The sequence below is a fragment of the Haliotis asinina genome, chromosome 4 (assembly GCF_037392515.1).
Source record: "Haliotis asinina isolate JCU_RB_2024 chromosome 4, JCU_Hal_asi_v2, whole genome shotgun sequence".
NCBI lineage: Eukaryota > Metazoa > Mollusca > Gastropoda > Lepetellida > Haliotidae > Haliotis > Haliotis asinina.
The window spans coordinates 23020703-23037732 of NC_090283.1; the positions used below are offsets into that span (position 1 = coordinate 23020703).

The following is a 17030-nucleotide window of genomic DNA, read 5'->3' on the forward strand; positions in this document are numbered from 1 at the left end:
CATGTCAACAAGGCGATCCCCGCTAGTGGGGGGTATCAATATACTATGAATCAAAGTTTCCTGCGTCAACAACAGTTGAAAATCAACGAAAGCTTAATTTATCTCGGGAATCATTAATGCAATATCTATCTCAGTATCAAATGTATAAAAATCCTAAATCTTTCCTCTAAAGATGCCATTAATGTTTCGCCTGCTTAGCCTTACAAGATCACTTTTCTAGGCATGTGATCACGTTGATAGATTTATTTTTGTGGCACGCCAAAATCGCAAAACGACTGATTACTATTGAAAATAATCCGTTAACGAAATACCACGAGTCCAGCATCTGGCTGTGCGTCCTTGCTTGTAAATGTTCACCTCATCAAGAATAATAGTTTGTATAACAATGCGATGTTTGGAGTGAGTGCGTTTGGGTTTTTTGTTTTTTTGTTTTGTTTTTTTTCATTATCGTAGAAGATCACGATATCACGGCGAGAAAAGGTCTTCACACATTGGAACCAGGTGGGGAATAAACCCGGGTTTTCAGCCTGACGAGAGAACGCTTTAACCACAAGGCTATCCTACTGACCCGATTGTTTGAAACTCAAGTGTATTTACAGTACATGGTCAACCACAACGAGCAGCGTCTGATTTTTGGTTTTAAGTGAACATCCGGAAATGGAATTTAGAGACGTTTAACATGGTCGGATCAGGCTTTGCAATCTCGGGAAAACTGGACAATAATTGTAGGATCAGATACTATTCTGTAGTAGGATGCGGCAACAGTTAGTAGAGTTTGGGTGCTGAGGTCACATCTCCCGTCAGAGGCACGCCAGTCAGCTGATCGACAGACAAAGGCGGCGTGGGCGGTGCAGCGGTCCATGCACTGTTGTTCAGTCACCCCTGTGTAGGTAGCCATGTTGTTATCACCTATATAGTAGCCACGTATTGTAGTGTAATGAGGACCGTACTCTGTACAAGCTGCAAACAAATCAGTCATGTTGAATATTTCTGTAAAGGATATAGAAGATGCTCAGAATTAGTATTTACTTTAAATGAAGTTGGCTTTCCATCCCCCCACCCCCAACAATTGTTGTTTTCCATAGATGCCTGTCAATGGTGTTTGGTAATTGTACACAGACATGAACATATTTTCAGATAAGAGCCACCATGAGGTGCTCGCTTTATTACAGGAAATAATTTTGAATACACACAATCACAGCAAACCAACTTCAGAGGACTCTTTTCGATGTTTCAAGACAAGTGCCCATGCCCGTACATAGCGTGTCGTGAAAAAGATGGAGATGGTAAATGCACCAGGTAAGAAGAGTTTACGGAGCTGATACAAAAGGGATTTCCAAATATAACTGAACCCAATCGGCTTTTTACAAATTAGAAGAAATTTCATCTCATGCATACTTGAAACACATGACTTCTGTTGGGGTGAGAATGCCAGTCCGGGATCACACATGCACTCGGAGTTGACACAGACGGAGTTAGCCAGGGAACAGTCCGTGTTTTGCTGACAGGAAGATCCAATAAAACCTGAAAAAAACACAGATATCATGGTAAAGAAATTATCATTGAATGTATCTAAAAATATGAACCAGTATCTCTTGATTCGCGTGAAATACAGATGTTAAAAAGAGTAAATCTAAGCAAAAAAATAGTAACGTGTAAGATATAAAATAGGAGTCAAGATTACTGAAAAAGTGAGATATGACCCTTTAACATAGCTCCCATCGTCATACTATATACTTCTTGGCATCGTAATTCCCATTTGGCCTTTAGCTTAGTATGTTATCGTTATTGCTTTCTTATGCTTGATCTGATCTATTAATAATGACTTAAATCTGACATACTTTGAATTATTTATGCTCACCAGAATGCCCCCTTGCTTCCACAAACCAGATCATCATGACATGTTGCCTACCAGTGAGAAAGCGTTTGAGCCTTCATGACATGTTGCCTACCAGTGAGAAAGTGTTTGAGCCTTCATGACATGTTGCCTACCAGTGAGAAAGCGTTTGAGCCTTCATGACATGTTGCCTACCAGTGAGAAAGCGTTTGATCCTTCATGACATGTTGCCTACCAGTGAGAAAGCGTTTGAGCCTTCATGACATGTTGCCTACCAGTGAGAAAGCGTTTGAGCCTTCATGACATGTTGCCTACCAGTTAGAAAGTGTTTGAGCCTTCATGACATGTTGCCTACCAGTGAGAAAGCGTTTGATCCTTCATGACATGTTGCCTACCAGTGAGAAAGCGTTTGATCCTTCATGACATGTTGCCTACCAGTGAGAAAGTGTTTGATCCTTCATGACATGTTGCCTACCAGTGAGAAAGCGTTTGAGCCTTCATGACATGTTGCCTACCAGTGAGAAAGTGTTTGAGCCTTCATGACATGTTGCCTACCAGTTAGAAAGCGTTTGAGCCTTCATGACATGTTGCCTACCAGTGAGAAAGCGTTTGAGCCTTCATGACATGTTGCCTACCAGTGAGAAAGCGTTTGATCCTTCATGACATGTTGCTCACCAGTAAGAAAGCGTGTCAGCCTTCACTATATGTTGCCCACCAGTAAGAAAGCGTTTCAGCCTTCACTATATGTTGCCTACCAGTAAGAAAGAGTTGAGCCTCCATTATATCTTACCTACCAGTGAGAAAGTGTTTGAGCCTTCATTATATCTTACCTACCAGTGAGAAAGCATTTGAGCCTTCATTATATCTAACCTACCAGTGAGAAAGCATTTGAGCCTTCATTATATCTTACCTACCAGTGAGAAAGCATTTGAGCCTTCATTATATCTTACCTACCAGTGAGAAAGCATTTGAGCCTTCATTATATCTAACCTACCAGTGAGAAAGCATTTGAGCCTTCATTATATCTAACCTACCAGTGAGAAAGCGTTTGAACTGTCATTATGTCTAACCTACCAGTGAGAAAGTGTTTGAAACTTCATTATATCTTACCTACCAGTGAGACAGTGTTTGAGCTATCATTATATCTTACCTACCAATGACAAAGCGTTTGAACTGTCATTATATCTAACCTACCAGTGAGACAGTGTTTGAAACTTCATTATATCTTACCTTCCCCATGAGAAAGCGTTTGAGCTATCATTATATGTTGCCTACCAAGAAAGCGTTTGAACTGCCATTGTATTTCTACTAGTAAGAAGGCGTTTGAGTTGTGCATATCAGGGATTCCCCCTTGATGTATTTGAGAAAGACCATTTTTTCCGGAATTCCCAACTGTCTCAATATTTCAATTTCACTGAATGTTCTTCAAAGTGACAACCCTGCTACAGCCACAGACAATATGCCACCAATGCTGCAACTATCACGACAATGATATTTTTAGAAGTCCACGTGTCATTTTAGAAGTAAGCGTGTATCACTGACGTTGACATTGTGTAATCGTGATATACATAAACTCATAAAGATTAACTGAGGCCAGGTATCCTATACATCTTAATCACAACAAACGTATACCAGAATGATATACGACATTCCTACACAAGGTGTGTACTTATTTACATTAATTACCTTTCTCCTTTACAAACAACATATATCCCGGGGCTGATTCACTTGCGGAGTTCTCGTTAAAGGCGACGGCGTAAGCTCTGCAGACTGAGCATCCTGAATTCACTTGAAAGCTAACGCAGGCTTTCTCTCTGAGACAGAAGATGGCACATTCATTTATGTTCACCGCAGATTTTGTCTACAACAACCACCTTGAAAACATCCGATTGTCAAACGTCGTGACACGTGTGTATTGGTCACTCTGGCACTGTGGAATGGCTTGAATTTTATCTTTCGGAAATCGCAGAAAAAGAATCAGGATGAAAATGTCAGTACTATCCATGATGTGTAGATCACGTTCAGTGTCACAGTGTCGTTTGCTTTGCTTCGTTGTTTTGTATGCACTATGTATTGACGCAGCATGGGACTGGTTTATTTGAAGTTTAAGTCTCCAAAGATTAGAGTTATCGACATGGGCAAAGGCAGCAAGTATTCATCTTGAATTATCAATTATCATCCTCAAAAAAATCTAATCTGCAAAAATCCCTCTGCAAATATTGCTACATCTACAACTTAAGGGACGCGAATTATATGGGTGTCTATATTTGTACAGTTTCTTTTCCTGCTCAAGAAACTGTACTGAACATGTGCTCTCTCTCTCTCTCTCTCCCTCTCTCTCTCCCTCTCTCTCTCGATCTCTCTCTCGATCTCTCTTTCACTCTCTCTCTCACTCTAACTCTCACTCTCTCTCTCACTCTCTCTCACTCTCTCTCTCTCTCTCACTCTCTCACTCACTCTCTCCCTCTCTCTCTCTCTCTCTCTCTCTCTCTCTCTCTGACAGGCGTTGTGCGTTCCGCACATTCGAATAGAGAACTCGTTCAGTCATCTGTTGGATCCTTTTTGTACATATCAGCGCATGGCACACGTCTGTGGGTGATTTCAGTGCTAGGAGTTTCAGTCACATGGCAGTTTCTCATCCTGACGGATAATAATTTAGAATATCATCAATTCAGAAGTGAAACCTAAAGTGAAACCAGGCGTGAAACCTAAATGTGAAACCGAAACAAAGTAAAAACAACTAGAATATCATCATTTCAGATGTGAAACCTAGCATGAGGTTCTGAAACTTTACACAAAACATTAATTGTCAGGCTACTGATTGCTAACATCCGAAGGTAAATAACCATACTGAGGGCCTGATTTAAGACGATAAAGATTTAAAATCAGTCTCTAGATGTAAATTATTAACTGTGAAGGGACTGAAAATCGGTGAAGATCCGGGGTAGAAACGTTCTTCAGCAACCCCTACTTGTCGTAAGAGTTGTCGTAAGAGTGAATAAGGTTGGCTGATCTGGTTGACAGATGTCATCGTATCCTACTTGCTCATGTTATTGTATCCGACATGCTATTTAACACTGGATTGTTTGATCCTGAAACAAACGTCTAAACAAACATGAATGTGTTAGAATTTCACAAACTGAATCGCGTCTTGGATATTTGCCACTAATGCGTTTAGCTTGGAAATGCTCAACACATGCTGCCATAAGAGCCTCACTGCAGTCTTGAAAAATGAAAGGTTAATCGCAGAACAATAGAGCAAGATTTTTATGACGCACTTCGAAATAAATGACGAAGGAATGTCTTCAATTATACGGAAGCAAGGGAAATGTATACACCAAACCCAAGGGTGGAACTAATAAGATATTAGTGGACAGAAGAGAAATAATGATTGCTAGAAAGTAGATGGAATCTCTCATGACTCATCGTCTTCATCCAAACAACAGCAGATCTCATGCTTCTGAATTAGCACCAACACTGGGACCGTGTCAAAGGACCTCCATGTTCAGTCGTGAAAAGCTAGAGTTGTATGTTCTTCGCTATTTTCCTGCAGTGTTTTCGACCCGTAGTTGAAGGAAAACAGCAATGTATTGTGCCACGATTCTTGAGAATGAGAAACATACGAGGGCATCGGATATCCTTTGTTGAGCACTGTGAAAATTACAGTTACTTTCATTAATACGTGAAGCGTTATGGCACAAGTTTTGTTTTCACCTCAAGATAATTAATGCATGAGGACTCCCTGCTCAAACGTTCATAAAGAGATAATAACTGAACGTTTAAGATCTGTACCGCAGGCATATATTGATCCATAATCCTCTTATAGATTAAGACTGATGACATTTCTTTATCGTTACAACGCACTAAGCTATATCAGAGCTGTATAACGGCGGGCTGTAGTACAGGCCAGACAACTCAGTGATGACTCCCTGCTTCACAATAAGACAGTAACTGTGCTTTTAATACCTGTACTGCAAGCATATATTGATCCACAATCCCTCTCATCAATTAAGGTTGTTGACGTTTCTTTATTGTTAAGATACACAAAGCATCATCAGAGGTGAATGACGGCGGGCTGTGGTACAGACCAGACAAATCAGTGATCAACATCGTTAACACAGGTCCACGAAATTGGGTTGCTATTGTATGTGTCAACCAAGTTAGTGAGCCTGACCATCCAGCCCCGTTTTGTCAACTCTTACGGCACGATGTTTTCCAATCACAACTGATAGTTGACGCTAGACGGAGAACTAGCAGAAGTGAAAGCATCTGTATAAATTTAACGTTCACGACTTATTACCATAGCTTCCGTTATCTTAGACAGTGTCATGATTACTTTATGTCAATGCCGTGGTTGGTATTTGAGAAAGGTTCACGGTGTATCAAAAAAGGGGAAAAAATAAAAAAAAACAACAACATTTATTGATAGGAAATGGAAATATCCTTTTGTCCACATGGCAAGAAAAACGAGTGTCATGTGTTGGTTATTTGTCCTGAGTATTGTGATATACGTCATCGTTATTATTTACCTTTTACTGTCCTCGAGAATGCAAATGGGTTTAAGTGTGTCAGAATACTTTAAAAAACAAATGATGAAGTTACTTTTAATGTGGACAAATTTATGCTGTGAATGAAAGAAACAAGCATGGATACGTACAAGCGTACACTGTTTATACCCTTGATCTTGGGCAGCGCATTAATCACTACATAGTTATAAAACTGTATTGTGTGTACACAATCCTGCCATGTGTTCAAAATAACTATATTGTTAGTGGCATGTATTTACCTTGGTTTTTGACCTAATACAATCTTGTCTTATCTTCTCTTTTGTCATTGCCTTCACTCATGAACACAATCTGTAAATTTGTCAGGCAACACTTCAGGACCTTTCACTGATCACTGGTTTGCTTGGTTCAGACTCGGAGACACCATTGTTTACAGATCGCAGACTTCTGGAAATTGCTGATTGCGGCGTTAAACAACATTTAAACAAAGTAAATAACAAAAACCGAAAAATCTCTGTGGGAACATACATTACAGTAGAGTTTCAGTCACCAGTTGAGAGGAAACTGTAGGGAAGTAGGAACAACGTAAGTAATCGCAATGACACTGTAAGTGACTTGTAACTCCTTTTGGGTAGACATCTTGGTACAGGTTCATTATATGTGTATTTCGAAATTTGACGTATTTTCAATAGACGTTCATGTAATTCCAGTGTAGCATAAATAATTTTCATGAAATGAATTTAGGATGGGTCATTGTAAACTTTGACAGGCAAATTTGAAATCTTCTATGCTCCATGCACATAATTTCAGTTCAATTTTCCAACCACTATTAATCAATGACATCACATTTATCAGCTTACGAATGGTTCCACAATGCGCACAATCTCATAGGCTGCCATGTTAAACGTGTTCATGGCACTGTGCATGTGTTGAATAAACTGTCGCCATTCGATAAATATGCAACGGAAAAATTGTTAACATGTAAGCGTAAGGGAATTACATCAAGTGTCCTAATATATCTGGCAAGGGTCTGTCGTTTCTTTCTTCAGAAAAGTTGGCGTTCCAACTCCTGAACCAGTCGTTGTCGTGTACCAACAGCACAGAAAACACCACAGATACCATATATCGATAAGCCCTTTTATTACATCAGCGAGAATGTGTCTCAGTTTCCTGAATGTCGTTAACTCCGGAATTATACTGAAAGCAAATTCGGATGATATTTACTTCAGAAATAAAACCAGATACATAAACATGATTGTTTTAAGAAGGGCTTCATTTTGAAAGAATGTGAAAATCCGGATAGAATCGATCCCTTGCAAGCTATGTTTGTTGACTGTGTGTAAGTTCAAAGTTTAAGTGACATTGGCAGTATTGCAGGCATATCGTGAGTAAAACAAGTTATAAATTCATAACTGGGTTAGAATTGGTCTTCAACAACCCAAGCTTGTCGTGACAGGCGACTAACGGGATCGGGGATTAGGCTAGCTGACAAGCTATCGGTACCCAATTTTGCGTAGATTGATGCTCATGCTGTTGACCACTGAACAGGCTGGTCCAGCCTGGATTATGCACAGACAGCTGCCACAAAGGTTGAATACTGCTGTGTGCGGCGTAAAACTAAATTCACTATCTCGCCCACTCACTCACTTATAAACTCAAAAAACAGTTTAAAGTAGTACAAATAGTGCCAAGTTATATATATATATATACCATATATAACTTGTTTATATATATATATAAACTCACGTGCCAAAGAAACGTCCCCAAAATATTTTTTGTGCCATTTTCTATTCTATGACCATGACCATGAACATAAATCAGTATCAGGAACAGATCACGTGAACACTGAATTCGATAACATGACACAAACAGTGCATGGAATGCACGTGCTAGGCGAGAAAAATGACTTTCATCAGTAAATTTTCTCGTATGTACAGAAAAGTACCCATATGAATCTGGGGTATAAAACAGCCTTAGAGATGTTCATGGGTATTGGCTTCATCAGTTTGAAACAAAGAACATGCCGCGGTTAACGTCAGAGCAGAGAGAGAGTGCAATTGGGATGCTTCAGCTCGGTGCTACCCACGACTACGTCGCCAGAATCATGAACTCCTCCAAGAAAACAATCGGGAGACTGTTGTCGGCAGACAGGCAGGACAGCAGACCGGCTCAGAAGCGGCAGACCAAGGGTGACCACCCCCAACGAAGACAGGTATTTACGGGTGCTTCACCTGAGGAACAGATTCCTCACCGTGACGTCATCTGCTGCCCACGGCCTGAACCACCCAATCAGCAGATGGACAGTGACCAGACAACTGCGTCGACATGGCATTCGACCCTATCTGCCATTTAGAGGGATGACGTTCAAGGATCAAATTCGACGTTGTAGACTGGCTTGGGCGAGGACCGTTCGTCAATGGCAGCAACGACATTGGAGCCGCGTGCTCCTCACTGACGAGAGCAGGTTCCAGCTCAACAAAGCAGACGGTCGTGTACGTGTATACAGGCGGCGGGGTGAGAGAACGGCACGTTGTTGCGTCACGGAGGTGGAGCCTTATGGCGGCAAAAGTTGTATGGTATGGGACGGTATCTGTGGGGACAGGAAGACGGATCTGGTTATCATTCGTGGTAACCTGACAGCACGCCGGTATATTGATGAGGTTCTACAGCCCGTCGTGGTTCCATGGCTCCACCGGAACCCAAGAACCTTGTTCCAGCATGACAACGCCACACCCCACACTGCTGTCATTACAAGGAACTTCCTCAACACCAACAATGTGCATCTTCTGCCTTGGCCAGCGAGATCACCGGATATGTCCCCGATCGAACACCTGTGGGGCCACCTCGGGCGGCGTATCCGTCAACGTCAGCAGCCTCCAGTGACAGTACAGGATTTGGGTCGTGCTTTGCAGGACTAATGGCGACAGATCTCTATTCACGTGATCAGGCGACTTACCAACTCTATGCGACGTCGTGTTGTGTCACTTGTTGCATCACGAGGGGGACACACCCGAGAGTAGGACGTTTTAGTGATCGAGCAATGAGATTCATGTTGTGGCAGCTGATCGAATACAGGACAATAGACCCCTAGTCAAGAAATCCATCTGTAAATCCGTCCAAAACTGCTTTTGTGTTTTACGAGTTCTGTTAACAAGTTAATTATATAATATGTTCATAATATTAAACATTGGAATTTACAATTGTTTTGTTCTTTTTTTATTTATGAGTTGAAAACACAAGAGGACGTTTCTTTTGCACGTGAGTTTATATAGGGACAATAGGAACGTACAGTTCAATTGCTTCCTATATGAACCAACCTGGATTTGTGCCATCCGTTCAGCTACTAACAATATTAGACAATCTAGCCATGATTTGAAATAATACATAAACTACGGTAAAAGAATTTATTTTAAATGTTTTGGACGTCCGGACCTATCAGTTTGGTGAAATAGTCGAGTAATGGGGTCGTGTGACCGTTATTACTATCCCAAATCGTTGCCACTGAACTGAATCACTTGATTGTCTGGTCCAGCGGAGATTAGTTATGGCCCACCACCTGTTTCTGTAATATTGCTTGAAACACCAAACAAAACATTTACATTATTCAGATGACTGTACACTGAATTATCATATGTGAAATATTTTCTTCCGGCGAGGCTGCCTACATGATTTACCTTTGATGAGTTTTCCGTGGACCTCGACTTCGCAGATGGTGAGGTATCCATGGTTTGGTGGTATAAAATGTAACATCACGTATCGACCCGTTGTCGAGGGTTTGCAGACTAGAACCTCAGGCCTTGACAATCGCCCTTTCCTTTGTGCGCATGTCATTGACTGGGCAGTGCTGGTTTTCATTGGGTTTTCATTAAATACACGGACTTCCAGATCGTGGAATCTGTACGCTGACATCAAAACACCACACTGCCAGAATCAGCAGTCAACGTACATGACAGTTTAACATCAAGAAGTTTATTTCCAGGTTCGGTTCCGGAAGAAAATATATAATAAGGAAATGAAAGATCATGCTTGACATGAAAAATGTTAATATATGTACTCTTAAAAATATTTTTTAAAATAAAAATCGTCAATTTGTAGGAGACAAATGAAAGAATGGAAATGCATTAAAGCGGTATTGCAGTGTGACAGAAGGCAGTACAACCCCCAACGATGTTGAAGGGTGAGATGGTATAATTGTTAAATGCAAAGTGGTTTGGTACAGTGATGCCCAAGACCACCACTACTGGTAAAATATTCATTAACTACACCTTTTCAAAAGAAGTAGAGGAATTTACAGTTAGTAACTATCGATTCAAAAATGGGAGCTATATTGAAGATGCAGGGAAATAAAGAATTGCAACATTATTATCAAGCACTTACTATAACCATCTGTCCGTCCATAAAGGGTGACGTTGTGAACGTCATATTGTCCCTGCAAGTCAACCATCCACCAAGGCTTCCGCTCAGATGCATGAGAAGTAAAGCATTGACCTGCTAGACGGTTACCTCCCTTGTCACCGTCTACCACGTGTCGAGGATTAGAGAGTCCGTCGAAGTCTTTACATCCGTATGCAGGTTTTCCGAGCGACAAATTGTTGGTGTCTGGAAAAAGTGAGTGAGTTTAGTTTTACGCCGCACTCAGCAATATTCCAGCTGTATGATGGCGGTTTGTAAATAATCGAACCTGGACCAGACAATCCAGTGATCAACAGCATGAGCATCGATCTGTGCAATTGGGAACCGATAACATGTGTCAACCAAATCAGGTAGGCTTTCCACTTTCCCGTTAGTCGCCTCTTAAGACATGCATAGTCACTTTTTTTATCAAGCAGTTTTGGAAAAAGAATTTATCATAAGGTTTAAATAGTTCCGTGCCACTGTTAAGTTTCATTTTGTTCTTGTTCGTTGAAAAATCGATTTAATTGATAAATTTTTATTGATATGATCTGTGGATAGACGTATTTTACTGATTGGTAGTTGGGATTAGTACCTTTCATTGTTAGTGACTGTACCCACAAAGAAGGGTAAAGAAATGTACAATTATTGTCCTCCTGAGAGGGTACGTAAGTCCCAAAACTTACAGTGTCAACTGAGCTCAATCAACCTTTCTATTCGATTTACCTTTGTTATTTCAAATTTCGGCTACAATCGCCAGCAACTGAAGGGATGATATGAATTCAGTTAGGGTCTATGGAGGGTCTATGGAGGTAGCAAAAGTACTGAAAGTCCCCTTCAGTTCCTTACGATCAATAGTTTTCTGCTTTTCAAGATATATGCTAGCCAGTTTTAACTCATTTTGTGATAATCTGGTCTTTCGCTGACAGGATTGTAAATAGCATATATATGAGTTTAGAATCAGTTTTAGTAACGATATGGCTGAACTATTGCCTGTGTCACTTCATCGATTCAATTCTTGGGCGTGGTGAATACATTCTTGAACAAACAGGCTACGTAACGACCAGAAATCAGAACAAGTCTAGGTACCGCTAGACGATTGCTTGCTTTTTTGTTGAACGCCGCCCTCGGCAATATCTCGGCTATATGGCGCCCGTCTGTAAACAATAGAGTCTGGACCAGACAATCCAGTGATATATGAGTATTGATCTACACAACTAGGATACGGTAACAAGCGTCAATCAAGTAAGCATGTCTGGCTACCAAATCCCGCCAGTCGCCTTTTACGACAAGCATAGGTTGCCGAAGACCAGCTCTTACCCGGATGTGCACGGGTCATCACCTCTAGAGATAGCCCAGTCAATTTGAGATTTAACCTTGAGTGCGTTTACCCAGTTTCAGTGCCTTTACGACTTTGTCCAACTTGGTGTTGATGTCGTGGAGCTTGGTCTCAGTTTCTTCTTGTCGCAACCCAACAGACTCCAGTTCTGATTTCATCTCTGAAACTGAAGGGCGTAAATATGCTATAGTTTAATGCGTGTGAATTGTTGAATTTTTCCCCTCTGAAATGATGACACAGATTAGGAGGTAAACTGTCAACGTATAGTGAGTCGCATTTAGCAATATCACGGTCGCGGACACCAGAAATAGGGCTTCACACATTGTGACCATGTAGGAAATCAAACACGGGTCTTCGAACCTTTTCACCACGTGTTTTCGATATTTTCTCGAAGTCCTGACAAATTAATATGATTGTTCGGCCCCTAAAATGATACAGAAAATATCATATTCAAAAATACTTTTGTACAGGTTGATTAATGCGTGTATTCCAGGGACGTGTATCTATTTGATATCCGAAGACAGATGGATAAGATCATAGGCGTTACAAAAACGTAATTTTTATCTTTTTCAGTTTGTAAAGAGCAATGGTCATACGAAATCTTATCGGCTTCGGTGATAAAGTGATTTGTGACGTCATGCCGTTATGTAATTTCATTGTGATGAGACAATTATCTGCCAAGTATCCTTTTGCAATTTCATTCCTGTGTTATCGCCCGTCACTGTTTAAGAAATCGTTTTATCATAGGCACCGACGTAAACAATATAATGACAAAGAGTTTAAGTTTGTTTCCTAATAAAAGATGCATACAAAATTACAAAATTACTCTTGTAGGGTCTTGAATGTGTAGAAGGAATTATGAAGCATAAGAGACGATTACATGTGCACCTTGCTCTGCTTTAGTATCTGATTCCACGCTTTCCATCTGCTTTAAGATTGTATCGATTTTCTTTTCGTTTACTTCTTGTCGTGACTCCACAGAAGCAAGATGGGAGTGGACTTCTGAAACTGGAAACATGTCACTCATGCTATACTACTATCAATGCATTTTCTACCTGTGAAGATCCGGGATAGAAAAGGTCTTCACTAACCCATATTTGTCGTAACAGGCGACTAAGGGGACCGAGTGGTCAGTCACGTTGACTTGGTTGACACTTGTCGTTTCTCAGTTGCATAGACTGACGATCATACTAATGATTATTGGATTGTCAGGTCCAGACTCGAGTTTTTACAAATCGGAATATGGTTGAGTGCAGCGTTAAACAACAAACCCGCTAATTAAAACATTTTCATTTGCCGGTGCAGTTTGGCAATGTCTTAATCGACAATACCCGACTAAATACCCAAACGGTGTCATCTGATGTCGAATATGCAATCAGTCTCTTGTACGATGTGAATAAATAATCATTACTGAAACTTTGAAGGCTGCAAACACTACTGCACGGATTATGTCTTAATCTCCAAAGCCATTTGTTGCTGCCAGTGTTGGCCCAGGATCAAATGTGTGGTCATTAGTTTCGTGTATGGTCTGTGGCAATATGGTCCAGGAATACTGAGTGAATTTAGTTTTGTGCCGTATTCAGTGATATTCCAGCATCACCACGGGATCAGGCACCAGGAATTGGCTCCACACAATGTACACATCTGGGACTGGAATGTTTGGTTATCGGTGTAACGAGTGAACGTTTTAGTCACTAGGCTACCCTACTCCCAGCTGGGAGAAGTCGCTTGATTTTGGAAAAGTCCCGTGGAGGCCAGTTGTGAAGGATCAATCGAAATTGCTGTCAGACATTCGATTCGGAAATACACAGGTGATTATTTATCTACGTATGATGGTTAAGATGATGCTAGTTTTGTGTAGTTGTTTTGGGATAAGTATAATTCTGTATTGACAATGACTGGTAATAAATACATACCTGCTTCACCTTCACTTCCTTCCATATCGCGTATTTTCCCCGTGAGCTTGTCGACCATCTTTTGCATCTTCTCCATTTGACCGCGCAAAACTAGGAAATATATACAACTTTTAATACAATCCGAACAGTCTGAAAATTACAGATGAAGATCTGTGGATAAACGTAAAATTTAATGTCATCTTGACACTGATAGGCATATGGACAGGATTAACCAATCTCCTGGGCAACGGCGTGTCTGAAAGGACATCGCGGCATTTACAAGTAGAGAGGCAGTTCTAACTACTCAGCACCAGCGTGACAAATACCCACCTTTTAAAAATGGTTGTATAATAGTTCAAAACTTTAAATGAAGATCAAAATTCCAAATGAAGCAGTTTAGCATGAACCCGATACTAAGAATGATACCTATGTTTTGATTGGCCTGCTATAGGTATTACTCAGAGAAATATTTGTAAGGGTAATGGCCAATTTTCATCTTTTGGCATAGAATAAGGAAACATGGTCTGATGACTGAGTAAAGAAAACAAACGATAATAAGGAGACAATCGTGAGACGTCTGACACGTCCAAATTTATACCGGATAGCAACCCTTCTCTCGACCTTATTTTCATCACAGGTTTGTACTAGACTCGTGCTTATGGAGTTCAAACACAGTGTGACTTTGGAATCTTACACTCATTCAAATACAGTGACATGTCTCACAAATTGTTCATATTGGTTTTAGACGCAAATCAGTCTTCTTCTCCAACTACAAATGTGAACTGAGTGAGTTAAGGTCAGAGTGGTCAGACCGTCTGACGTGGTTGACACATGTCATTGTATCCCAATCGTGTATTCCCGTAACGATCTGGTTAGAACTGGTCTTCGGTGTCCCAAGAGGCTGCTCTTGGGATGAGATGATCAGATTCGCTGACTTGGTTGACACGTGTCATCGTATCCGAGTAATGTAGATCGTTGTTCATGCTGTTGGTAACAGGATTGTGTGGCTCAGACCCGATAATTTGCAGACCGCTTGCTTGTCTCTGTATCAGTGACTGGAGTATACAGTTTTTAAATGTAAAATGAAGGTGACGGAAAAAACTCCAAAAAGTCATGGTCCTCGAAATATGAAAGTTGATATCCACTGGTCAAATAACATAACACATCTGTTAGACTAAACAAATAGAAATGTATATATTGTCAACAGAACAACACAATATTGTGAACCTGTGTGCGGCTCTGTTTGTAATTCGTAAGACGTGTCTCAGTGAACCAGTCATGGGAAATATTCCTGACGACACACCTTTCATAAATGAATCTCCAGATGATCAGTTTGAAAGCAAAGCATACGGAATTGGACTAGAACATATTTGCGACAGGATCTCTATTTTTGTTCAGCATATACATGGAAAGAACTCCCGGTTTGCGTTTTACAAACAACGCTCCCTGATACATGAACAGAGGATTTGTTACCTTTTTTGGAAGGGTTGGTTCCTGCAGGTGGAGTGAAGGAAGGAAGGAAAACTGAAGCTACTGGGCTCGCCTCAAAGCCAGTAGCCACACAAAAGGACCCAAGAAGTAGAATACCGATCATTATTGTCACGATACTTTTGAAGTGTGAAGTCGGATTTAAAGTCACCTCGGAATATATACGCGAAATCCTGATTGTTATTTAGATACCTTCCAACGGCAGTATATACAGAGTGGGCTTAAAACTGAAATGAATGGCATCAATGGTTACCTTTAGAAAAGCAACACAAATGAATCACCTTCCAATTTTTGTAGCTTCAAATAAATAAGAAAGGTCCTTTGTTTGTTTCATATTTACTTCTTCTTCTCACGTCAGTTTTGCATAAACACGACTTGCATGTCAGTCCTTACATTCCGTTGATATCAAGCGCTACTTCCTCGACATTGCTGTTTTGGATTTACTCAAATCACACGACGAATCTGGATACAGTTTCACAGCCTTCTCAAAATGAGAAAGTTTTATAACTTCATGTACGTTCAGACCAGCCATGTTCTGCACATATTTAAAATCTTTCACTTGCGTAAACAGTCCAAATTCACCATCCATATGTATACTGAGCAAAACAAAATAGTCACTCAGTATTGTGGCGACCATAATTTTAATATTTATTTTAAGGCAATTAATTTAATTGTATGCTGTGCACAGAACACCTGGATATCAAAAGAAAACAGAAACACGTCTGCCCGTTTGTGTTTAACATTGATAATATTTATGATGTCGGACTACCCTCCAAAATGAAGTTCACAGAATGGAGAACAATGAAACTGAGGGTTTCAGTAACGATTGCGTCCACCTCTAGCGTCTCGTACAGCCACACAAGGTCTCCTCATGGATCTCAGAACGTTAGTGAACACTACCGGGGAAGACGTCACCATTGCACAACCATGACACGTTGAAGATCTGGCAACGTCGACCCAGTTCGTCCCAGATGTGTTCGATCGGATTGAGGTCGGACCTACGCGATAGCCAAACCAGGACTTGACCTCATGATTTTGTTTTTGCAGGTGCATTCACAAGGAACCCACGTGACTTTACAGTTTCATGAAATTATGGGATTCACAATGTTTACTTTTACTAGAAAGTGTAGAGTTATGGCGGATTTCCTAAACCCCTATATTTGAAGGGGAAACTGGCGGCCATATTTGAAGATGGCTACCAAAATGGCATTTGGCAAAGTGATCTGAAGGTCTCTCAACCATTTCTGGACACCTCAGATATCACGATAACCCAAAATCATAACCAAATCTTTTCAGCAAATTGGTAATTACACCTCCAATTTTGACATCTGGCACATGGTTTAAATGTCCAACAGGCATCACATACAATAAACGTCCCCAAGGTCCTGAGTAATGTGACCCTCAATTGCTGGCGATCCGTTTTATATTGCTTTGTTCACGTTAATAAAGTCGTTTCATGAAAACATGCAAGTTTTACCTAAATGTATTTCTAATTTCTAATTTTATTGATCTCTAATATGATGATTAATTGATCTCGGAACGATGGCTAAAATATTGCCGATGTAACGATGTAC

General features: G+C 40.6%; 1 protein-coding gene and 1 pseudogene across 1 annotated transcript; both read right to left on the reverse strand.

Annotated features, from left to right (window-relative positions):
- Window positions 1-17030, reverse strand: part of LOC137280851 (uncharacterized) — a 539924-nt pseudogene that overhangs the window by 238983 nt on the left and 283911 nt on the right.
- LOC137282056 (uncharacterized) lies at window positions 689-7241 on the reverse strand. The gene is made up of 4 exons (XM_067813805.1): window positions 7203-7241; window positions 3524-3698; window positions 1399-1524; window positions 689-960 (listed from the first exon to the last, which is right to left on the reverse strand). The coding sequence occupies exons 1-4, from the start codon at window positions 7239-7241 to the stop codon at window positions 689-691; spliced, it is 612 nt and encodes a 203-aa protein (XP_067669906.1).